The sequence below is a fragment of the Paroedura picta genome, chromosome 1, assembly GCF_049243985.1.
Source record: "Paroedura picta isolate Pp20150507F chromosome 1, Ppicta_v3.0, whole genome shotgun sequence".
Taxonomy (NCBI): Eukaryota; Metazoa; Chordata; class Lepidosauria; order Squamata; family Gekkonidae; genus Paroedura; species Paroedura picta.
In genome coordinates, this window is record NC_135369.1 from 159,420,797 (window position 1) to 159,432,347 (window position 11,551).

At 43.6% G+C, this 11,551-nt stretch overlaps 1 protein-coding gene across 4 annotated transcripts in view; it reads left to right on the top strand.

Moving 5' to 3' along the window:
• The window catches only part of LOC143845327 (uncharacterized), a 467,259-nt gene extending 457,352 nt beyond the window's left edge, over positions 1-9,907 (top strand). For all 4 annotated transcript variants that reach the window (XM_077300105.1, XM_077300183.1, XM_077300016.1 and 1 more), the window contains one exon: positions 9,642-9,907. In XM_077300105.1, coding sequence (XP_077156220.1) covers positions 9,642-9,654 — 13 coding nt within the window. In that variant the 3' untranslated portion in view covers positions 9,655-9,907. The remainder of the gene's footprint in view (positions 1-9,641) is intronic.
• Positions 9,908-11,551: the final 1,644 nt, after the last annotated feature.

Consider the following 11,551-nt stretch of genomic DNA (forward strand, 5'->3'; position numbering starts at 1 on the left):
TTGTTCTGACCGAGCAGTACCATCAGCCTGGTCAGCCTCACCTACCTCACAGGGTGTCTGTTGTGGAGAGATGAAATGGTAGGCAATTGTAGGCTGCTCTAAGACTTCCTCTGGAAAAGTGGCATATAAGAACCAACTCTTCTTCTTCTTCTTCTTCTTCTTCTTCTTCTTCTTCTTCTTCTTCTTCTTCTTCTTCTTCTAGCTCTCAAGTTCTGAGTATGTGTCTGGGGGGGGGGGGCTTGGGGTTGAGAGTTAAAGCTCTGAGACCAGTATGTGCATGTTTCGGTGGAATCCTAGAGAAGCACCCAGACACAATCACATCACTTCTTGAGTTGCATCAGAAGTGGTGTCAGACCAGGAGAAGATTAACAATTCGAATCTTCTTCCCAAGTCTCCTTCCTGGTTCCAGCATTTGGCTAGCAATCCTATAATAAAAAAAATAAGGTTATAATAATAATACAAAAGACAATGACACATGAGACACATAAAAACAAGCATGAAATGTATCAAATGCTCCCAAATTAATAAGTGTGTACGTTTGAGGCCTTCTTAGAGCTTGAGGCCCTGACTAAATTACCTACTGCCATGAGGAAACGTCAACTGACTGTCTCTTTCTGTGCTGCAGCTTGAAGCTGCACTAAGAATGGGGAAATCACTCTCCTCTTTCAATAATAACTAAGGGGAAAGGTTGTTTTGCCCGTGCACTTCTATTCCATGGGAGATCTCTCCATGGTTGCTACTCCAGGAGGAAGCACAAGAAAAGTGTCCATGAAACTTCACCCCCCCCCCCTTGCAACCGAAGCTGAAGCAAAACCAATTTTTTCCCCGAAAAAAAGACTGGCATTTTTTCTAAAATTAAAATTTTGTGTATATGTATTTGTGTACGTGCCCAGGAATCGGTCGACATATCCTGTGTCTTGCTCCACCATTATGACACTTGCTCTAAATAATCACCACAGACCAATGCTTCAAAACCTGAGATGACACTAGGAAACAATATCTAGTCTTCTGCCATGCTGGTGGGTTGCTTCAAGAAAACCCCATTAGCTGAAAGACTCTGCCCCTGTAATTCCGGGGAGATAGAGTCAATCGAACAGGTCCTCTTAAGGTGCCCTACTTTTAGCTCTGCGAGAAATAAATTAATCCTCCCATTACTCAGGAATTCCTCCACCCGCTCAAACAAAGAAAAAGTGAAATTCCTCCTGTGGAATAGTAGGGGCCATATTATTAAGCAGGTTGCCAAATTTTGTGCGCATGTGCTTAGCACACGGGAAATACAACCTAAGCTTAAGTGAAGATTTTTAGAGGAATTTTACTATGCATTTTTTATAATGTACCCATCAATTATACAATTTTATATATTTTAAATGTTGTACTGGCTCCCTGATTTTGCAATGTTCTACTCTGAAATGTTTTTTCTCGCTGTTTTATCTGGCCGCAGTGCTGTATTAAAATAAATTTGAATTTGAAGTCCAATAGCTAGTCAAATCTTCCCCCGCTCATTTGCTATGGTGGCAGGAGTTAGTGTCTTTCCGAACACCCGGAGACTCTTTCAAACCTTCGAAGCTTAGGTGACAGAATTTCACATTGGAGGCTCAGGAGAAAAAAATGAGTGACTGGGTAGTGTGAATACTGAAGATGGTGAAGAAGCCCCAGTGTCTCACGCACAGCACTGGCTATCTGAGGCATCCCACCGCTATGAATATCACACAAAGCAGATTCAGGGCTGTGTGCATTTTGACAGGCGCCTCAGCGCTCCGCACGGCACACAGCAGCTGTTTCCTCACCTTGCTGTGAATACCCTCCTCTCTTATTTCTCAGTATGTGACTTTCACCTGACGCTCAATTTACATCACTGGCGGAGCAGAGCCAGAGGCCTCTGTGGGATTTGCACCCAGATCTACGAGGGCTGGTTGGGTTCCCTGGCGTTCATTTGCCGAGAACAGCGCTGGCCCTGAAGTCACTTACCCCTGTGTTAATCACAAATCGGCTCTTTGGGGCAATTTTCATTTCATTGTTGTTCCTTAATTAAACAGAGGATGATAAATTGTTTGTGTCAATTGCGCAGCCTACAAATGGGCACTTCCTGGTTCATTATCATTGTCATATGACACATGAGAAGAATAAGAAGGGATAGATTAATGGAGCCACGCACCTATCACAGGCTGCTGCAAGGCTCCAGATATCTGTAATCGGGAAGCCATTCATAGGCTGTATGTGTCTGAGCTAATCAGATGAGCCGAAGCTACTGAGCTATGACCGGAATACCAAAGGGGGTTCACATCATCACATCTTTCAACATCACACGCTAAGGAGATTATTGGTTATTGTCATGTAAAATGATTAACAGGATCTGAATTCATAAAAGGCTGTAAATAGGGGATGTGTGTGTAGGGAAACAGAGGAGAAACGGCTATACTGAATACTGTTGGAAAAATTAAATGTAGCAGTTGTTTTAATAGTGGCATGGAGGCCCAAAGACCTGGGGTCAAGAAGGAGGAAATGAATTGCTGCCTAGAAGGCGTTTTCTATTTTTTGTGAAAAACTTTGTATGCAGTATCCTAAACCAGATTCCAACGTAACTCAGTATAATCAAGGGCCCCACAAAAACAGTCTGGTATTAGTGACAAAAAGTGCTTCACAATTCCCAGAATGGTTTCAAATGCTCTAAGCCAACCTTTCTCAACTTTTTGACCATTCAGAAATCACTGAAATGTTCTTCGGGCTTCAAGAAACCCCAGAAGTGGTATGATTGTGCAGAATATGGTTGGGAAGCATGGCTGTGTACATGCCCACCTCAGGCCCCTCCATACCCCCTCCAGGCCCATCCCCGGCCATCTTGGAGGGGGGAGCAAGCCAACATGACCATATATGGTTGTATCACTAGATAAATGTTTTACAAATGTAAAAAAGTATTTTAAAAATTAACTCTGATCCCTCTGAGAAACTCTTCCAGGGCCATCAAGAAACCCCATGGTTTCATGAAGTTCTGGTTGAGGAAGCCTACCCTAAGTTTCAATACTGATTTTAATAGGGGATAGGATGCTTCATTTCTTTAAATTCCCCCTTCCACCACTGCATATGCAGTAACTCCATACACTACCAGTGCCTGACAGATCCTTGATTGATGGTTGGCAGCACAGCTCTCCTCCATGGCATGCAGTACCTTTGATCAGTTTTGGTTGATTTGACAATGACAGGCCTTCCCTGAAAAGGAAGAAGCTCTGATAATATGCAGGTTCGATTACTATAGTGAATTCCATGCCAGGTTGCCTTATAACGGGGGTAGTCAACCTGTGGTCCTCCAGATGTCCATGGATTACAATTCCCATGAGCCCCTGCCAGCAAACACTTGCACGGGCTCATGAGAATTGTAGGTTGACTACCCCTGCCTTATAAGATGATGCTGAAAATTAAATTGGTCAAAAGGTGGTGGCCAGGGGATTGCCATGAGTTGGTTACAGGGATTGGTTCTATCCTGACCTGGAAGATCTGCACTGGCTACATCTCTTTCCAGGCACAATTAAAAGTGATGGTTGTTATTGTAAGGCCCCAAATGCCTTGAGGGCAGGACACCTTCAAGACCATCTCTTCCCTTACTGTCCATTGCACACATACACACCCCAGTTAGAAGTTCCTTCTCAAGCCTTGCTCTCTGTGCCGTCTTTCAATGGGGAGGGAAGAGGCAAGTAGAAACAGAACATGTTCTATGGAATGGCTGGCTTGGCACCTACCTCATTGCCTTTCTGGTGCCAGGCTGAAGCAGTTCTTTTAACCCTGACTTTTAACTAGTGGTTTTACCTTTTTTGGCTGTTTTATGGTCTTCTTCTGGTTTGATGTGCATTTGATGGATATTTTAATGCTGTTTTTATGTTCCTGACATTAAAAACGTGGTGTAGTGGTTAGGACTGCGGACTTCTAATCTGGCAAGCCAGGTTTGATTCCCCGCTCCTCCTCCACATGCAACCAGCTGGGTGACCTTGGACTTGCCAAAGCACTGATAAAGCTGTTCTGACCAAGCAGTGATATCAGGGCTCTCTCAGCCTCACCTACCTCACAGGGTGTCTGTTGTGGGGAGAGGAAATGGAAAGCAACTGTAAGCTGCTTTAAGATTCCTTCGGCTAGAGAAAAGTGGCATATAAGAACCAACTCTTCTTAAAATGTCTTGCATTTTTATATAAGTAATAATGAAAAATGATTTTATTTGCAAGCCACCTTAAGCACGGAGAGGCAGCAGGAAAATCTCCTAGGTAAATAAAGTTATTAGGTCATTTTTCCGTGAAAAGAGGGAGGTGCTTTATCTTGCTTAAACTCTTATCACAGTTTTCCTGGCTTCTCTGGATTAATGCTTTCTGGATTAAAAAAAAATTCAAGGGACATTTTTTTTTTCACCCCAATACCCCATGGATTGTTTGGGACAAAAAAAATTGGGCCAATTGCAAAATCAATTGTCTTATCGGGGGGTCTTTAATTTGTTCCTGTTTTTTATTATTTGTTTGTTTGTTTACAGAAAGAAAACTGTATATGGCAAGTAGTTATGCATTGGGGACAAAATATATTCTTGTGTGGGTGATAATGTTATAAAAGGAAGAAATTGTAGAGCCATTTCTTTATGCGTTCTTTTTCTCCAAAGTGTACCCAGGGAAGAATTTCATGGCAGAAAATTGGTAAATAGTTTGAGAATCACTGTTGTTTATCTCTAAGGGCTTAGAACTATACACAGCTAATTTCAGGGAGGGCTGGCATAGTGTGAGGTTATTGTCTGGGTTCAAGGACTATTGTGGCTATGCAGACAGGGGTGATGTACAAATAATAAAGGAAGTAATTTTGCACCCACACTCACTTCTCCCAGTTGTCATAGGAGGTACAGCATTTCTCCATATTCTGTAACTGAGCCTATTTGATTGTTATGGAAAGCCTCAGTAGAATTCTTTTGTGGAGGGGGTCTAAACTGAAAACCCTGAACGCTGGCCAAACTAGATCAGTTGGGAGTCCTTTTTCTTCATTGTAGTGCTCCTCTTTCCTTCATTTATCTAAAGTTTCTCGCAAGAAACCCAATATGACCTTCCTAAGAACAAAACCCACCATCATCTCCCTCAGCATTTATCCGGAGATTGAGAATCCTTGTTTAATTTCTGCTGTCTAAAATGATTCAGTGAAACAAAGGGATGGCCATTCGGATATTCCCAAGCTGAATTAACAACTGAAATTTCCGGCTTTGCTTTTGACTGGGAAGACTTGAAATTGTACAAAACGCCCATGAAACGTTAGGATGGATAAAATGTATCTCCTGAAAATGTGGAAGTCCCTTGATTCGTTTGGAGCTACTGGCTGGAGGGGAAGATGGAAGTTCCAGTTGGGCCCCTGTGGTGGGAGGCAGCATTACTTGCAGGCTGCGGAAGGAGCAGGAGTGGCAAAGGGGAGGGAGAGTGCTCTTCAGCTGGGCCGCCATGTTGATGCTGCCTTTTAAACTGTGTAGAGCTCCACTGTTGCCAATATGCTGTAGACCTGGCTGGTTTGGAGGCCACTTCTCTCACCTCCTGAAAAGAGAAGGACTTGTCTTGCTGCTTCTTCGATCCTGTAAGGGAGGAGAGAAACCTGCAGCCAGGCTGACCTGCCACTGCACGGCTCCAGCTGTTTCTTTCCCCCTTCTCCCCAGAGCTTCAATTTAATTTCCTTCTTTTAAAAAGTTATTGTTATATTTCTGAACTTGAAAACTGTGCCCAAAATGGAATTGGGAAATGATAAGGACACCTCATTATGACACAGTTAGACATTACCTTGTAATTTTTTCCTGCTTACTTATTCACAAGAACGTTTTCATCCAGTGGCTCCTTTAAGACCAACAATTTTTTTTATTCAAGGCATGAGCTTTTGTGTGCAGGCCCACTTCCTCAAATACAATGAAACCCGAGTTACCGGTCCACACTTATAGGCAAAATGTAAGTAGTAAATGAACTCAAAATTTGTTCCGCTGCATCAGACCAACATGGCTATCCACTTGAATCTTATTCATGAAAATAGACTATTAAAATGAGCAATGTAAAACATGAGCTAGTATCTCATTGACACATCAGTAACTTTCTTGGTTTCTGACATTTTGAAAAATATCTTTAAATTCTAGGTCAATGAACCTAGCTTTTAGGTTAAGAGCAGAGAAGAAGTACGTACAGATCCACCCATGCTTGGGAAAGCTTACAAAAGTTAAGTGATGTGGTAAGCAGTAGATATATCCTAAATCTCTCATAAGATACTGTCGACAAATTAAGATCCATCCTTCCACATTTTCTGTTTGTCTTTTCAACTTGATCTGCTCAGGGAATGGTCTAGGCAGAAATTTGACAGGAACAGTTTTCCAAAACTCTGGTTATATACATACATGTATGCTAAAGAATTGCTTCTCAGCCTGGTGACTATCTCAGCCAGATGGGAAATTGATAATCTCTGCCACTATCTCTGGCTCTTCAAAATAACACTCACGACGGAGGCAGGGCCACTCTTGGGCTTTCTAGGACCCCCATCTGTCTGCGGGCTCTTTGCATGTTGCTAGAACATTACCCTAACTGGGCCACTATTCACCTCCACTGGGCTAGGTTTGCCAGTCCCTTTTACAGGACCCAGGGTGCCCTCAGATTCAAACAACTTAAAATCTGCCCATGAGATGCAGCATGCCATCATCACCAAGACTGCCAGTTGGCTGGGCCATGGGTCCATTTGGTTTCCCTCCTCTTCCAGATCTGGATCCCAGCTGAGGGTAGTTTCCAAGAAGGGTGAATCTCGGATCGATCCTGCCCTGTTTTTTAAGAGCCTGGGGAATGGAGAATGTTGCAAAGCACTTCGGATTCTCTTAGGGAAGACAAGTGGAATATAAATGAAGAGCATAAATAAAAAAACATCATTGATGCACAGATACCCTGCTTCTGTGTGTGTATAGTTCGCGAACAGATGATGGTGTTTGTGGATGAGGCTGGAGAACTATCACCTCCCATTATTCATGGGAGCGTAAGCTGGCCCAAGGAGCACAAGAACAGGCTCTTAGCATGATGAGTTCTCCTCATAGCCCAAGGTCAATATCTCTGCTGTTTGTCTAAATGACATTCATGTCCCCAGGTCCTTCAAATAAATGAGATTGCTCTGGGCTGGCAGTTACACTCATAGCAGCCATTATGCCTTGGAAGACCTTTCCTGAAACGTGTTAGGGTTATCGTTCATTCTGGAGGGGAGGCCAAACAGATCCGCCCCCACAACAGGCTTTTCTTTTGTCCTTGCCCTGGCTCCCCACTTCCTTCCAGAAGAGAAACTGGCAAGTTTCATTGTGATTTTGCCGGCCCTCTTGCTTAACCTACCATTACACAAGACAGTCAATGGAACATAAAAGAAACATTCTCAACACCGAGAGGGGGAAATACTGTACATATGTGTGTGAATGGGAGAATGACAGTCAAGCTTCATTGCGGTCGATCCTCCCTTTGTTAGATGTAAGTTATTCATTATAGCACATCGTGCCTTAAATGTATTCATTATGTCAATAATTTTAAAGGGAATGTCAGTGAATTGGACTATGATTGGATGGACCCTGGAGAACTCAAACTATCACTGCAGCAATTTGTCTACATCTGCATGTGTTTTAAGATAATACTGTCAGGACAAGACTCATTCCCTTGTGGTTATCTCACAACGCGAGTTTACGCGGACGTATTTATTTGCGTGCCTGTATTAGTTCCACATTAGCGTCTTGCTAAATCATATTGACGTGCAAAATGTTTATTACCAAAAACATAAGGTTGCCAAAAGACTGTGATCTGCTAGAGCCTGTGGAGCATCAGACACACAAGCATTTATGTGTGTGTTTGTGTGAGTGTGTACATGCACGTGCATGCGTGAGAAGGCATTGGGTTGAATCCAGAGTCAATGTTCTGATCCTCCTGGCACTTGTCTCAGGGGAACAGAATGACTTCCTCGCCTTCTCCCACCACAGCCTACTAATGTTCCCCGAATACTGCCCCTGGGGGTCAAGAGGCCCTTGAGGGACAGGCTGAAGGCTAGTTGGGGGTCTGCAGCGGAAGGGGAACTGGTGGAAATGACCCCTCCCCTTTTGTTAGTGAAAAATTGAGTCTGGATCTGATCCATTGTCTGTGATTCTCTTCCTCTCATTTGAGACAAAATTAGTTGCATTCATCCTTCTTGCTTTAGCAAGCTCTGTTTTTCTTAGCCCCCACAGCCCCACAGCATCTTCTCATCCTCTCTCACAGCCTGTAGAGTGGTCAGGGAGTTGAAATCAACACTGGGAGACCCAGGCTTAAATCCCCACTCTGCCATGGACTTTGCTAAAATGACGCTGGTCCGGTCATTTACTCCTGTGTCTGCACAGAACAAGAACTGGGTTAAAAGGGTGCACTGTGGGATTATGCTGGATAGATGGATGTGCCCTAGCAGATTCCTGCTCTGTAGTTTTGGAGACAGGATGACTGCGGGTGGCATAACATCAGAACTAGGAGGGAAGTAAAGTGATTTCTCACCAAACTGACACTCATGTTATTATTAAGAAATCATCACCTCCAAGGCTTGCCAGAAATACTAGAGGACAAAGAACCTCTTTAATTCTCTTCCAAATGCATCCATATGCCTGGACCTTACCAAATATTACCTTTCTCCCTTTGATGGCTACTTTTCTTTTTAACTCTTAATGCGTTTCATGTAGGGTTCCGGTCATTTTGCGGGGGGGAAAAACACTCCAATAATTTATTAATTTTCTCCATTTGAAATTGCGGCATTTGTGTGTGGACTTTTTAAGAAACAGTAGATGCTATAAGGCAAATGCCAGAGCCATGTTTTGATTGACTTTCTGCTTCTTTCTTTCAAAACTTTTCTCCCAAAATCTTTTTACCAGCTCATTAAACATTGTGAAAGACTAGGTCATGAGGCACAACGTTGGCATTATTATTAAAGGTTTGCCATTAAACGCCCTGACAGCTGGTAGGAGAAGAACCAGAGGACATCCTGCCAGTTAGCAGTAGCTGAGTAATGTCTCACTGAGCTTGCTCTTCTCTCAGCACATGGCTATTTATGGGCCACATGTGACCAGGGATGTGAGCCAAAGCCAAAGATAGATAGCCATGAGCTCCTGTCCTTTCCCTCTGAGCCTGAGGGTCGAACCTTGAGTTTAGCAGAAGATCAACTAGTGGGAAGAGAGAATCGCTGTTTGGCAATCAGGTCTACCCTCTAGGGCAGGGGTAGTCAAACTGAGGCCCTCCAGATGTCCATGGACTACAATTCCCAGGAGCCCCTGCCAGCGAATGCTGGCAGGGGCTCCTGGGAATTGTACTCCATGGACATCTGGAGGGCCGCAGTTTGACTACCCCTGCTCTAGGGATTTGCCAACGGATATTACTGTGATGAATATATATCTGAAAAACACCTTATCTGTATTTTTAAAACCTATTCAGGTCTCGAAATGGTAGTTAACTCTTAATGCGTTTCATGTAGGGCTGCGGTCATTTTGAAAAAAAAAAAACCCACTCCAATAATTTATTAATTTTTTCCATTTGAAATTGTGGCATTTGTGTGTGGACTTTTTAAGAAACAGTAGATGCTGTAAGGCAAATGCCAAAGCCAAGTTTTGATTGACTTTCTGCTTTCAGAAATCAGGATTAACTGGGAGTATCAGGAACCAGCATTTGAAGATTCCCAGGACAGCCCTGTCTTTTTCCAGAGTGCCTGTGTCTCCTTGGGTTTGCTAATGGATTGCCAGATTGACTTGTGTTAGATTATGCCCTTGTCAGTTGTTTTCACTGTATTCTATGCTTCAGTTTCTTCATGTCAGGTTTGCCTTTTGCAGCAGCAAACAGTATTTGGAACCTGGGAAATGGGAATATCAATATTTTCCAGCTCCAAGGTGGAAGACAGACACACAGACACACACACACACTTTGTTTCCTTTGAGTATTGTTAATTGCTTTTGGTTCCCATTGGAGAGAAAAGTAGAATATAAATATACTAAATAAATGAACCAACAAAATTGCATGGGGTGAACTTTTCTGACTTTAATGTGATTATTCCTGAAGGACAATGCCTCTGACTAACAACTCAGAGATGCCAGTCCAGATGTCTGCAATCCAGAAACAACGTGTGTTTACAGTGAGTAAGCTGGAGACCTCTGTGCAAAAGACAGGGTGGTGGTGGTGGTGGTCATGGGAAATGACAGCATGCCAATGAGTTCACTGGCGGTTGGAGATGCCAGCTCTTGGCCTACCTGCCCACCCAACCATGAATAGTCCATCACTATTCAACTGACTGGAAATAAGTGAGCTGTGGGTGTTGGAAAAATGAACAAAGCTGAGATTTGGCTTCCTGAATCCAAGCAGGCCAAGCAGACAGTGACGCTCATGGATCTAACGGCTTGAGCCACCGCAGCTGATCTCGACTGACAGTGAGAAGAGCCATCCTTGCAGCGTGTTTCATTATACATGGTGCCGATGAACAAAGTCTGGAGAAAGAGATTATTAAGTGTTTTTTTCTTAAGGATAAAGAAAGGGGCCTGCTGTTCTTTTCTGCTACAGCTCACAACGTTGTAGCATTGAACGTTTAATCTTTTGTACGTACCACTTCATACTGTGACCTGGCAATTGCCCAGAGGCCTTGAGATAACAAAGCAAATTCAAATGCAACACAGAATTAGTCATGAGCTGTTATGATCCCGGGCACAAAAATGAGCCTCATGTCCCTCCTTTGGTGAGGACCGGGGGGGGGGGGGGGGGTTGGCTCGGTGATGCCATGCTCCTCATTCAGGCAGCTGCTTTCTCCTCGCACTTAATTGCTGCCATCCAGGGGCAGCTGTCCTGGTGCCACTGGAACGGAAAGCCATCTCTTCCGTGGCAACCTCTCTCAGTCTGCCTCCATCAATCAAGGTTTCTCCGCAGCGACGGCAAAAAAGGACCTCGGGTGCTTTGTCTAAATATATGTGGAAAAGGAGCCAGCAGAGTGCAAACTATTCTAGGTTTTTTTAATGTAGAATGCCTCCGACAGGAGTTAAGAATCGGATTCTTTCTCTCTTTTTTTTTTCCTTAAGCGAAATGTGTTTAGGTATCTCACTAAAAGCATTGATTCAGACTTGAAAATCAAGTTAGCTAGCTGCTGGCTTTATTGACCGCTTAGAAAATGAACTCAATTGAGAACCAAACCACCCTATTAGGCTCTCACTGCTATGGGAAAGCAAGGTCAGCACAGGGTTTCAGGGTGCTCCAGGCAGACGGAATGGACTCTCAGCCCTCTGAGTTGGAGACGGAGCCAGTCGTGATGCCAAAGTCCCAGGGTGTGGTCCAAAGACACATGTATCAACAACCTTGTTGAAGCACCTGGAGAAGAAGATCACCTGAGAAGAACCCAAGCATTGCCTTGACTTCCCCCATGAAAGAAATATCTCATGTCAGTGTAACAGATAAATAAGATATAATTGTACAAGATCTCATCTGCTGACTCCTAAATCTGAATCTTTACTGACAATTTAACTCTGGCACCTTTGAGAGGTTTGTTTGCTTTTTTACCAGTAAAA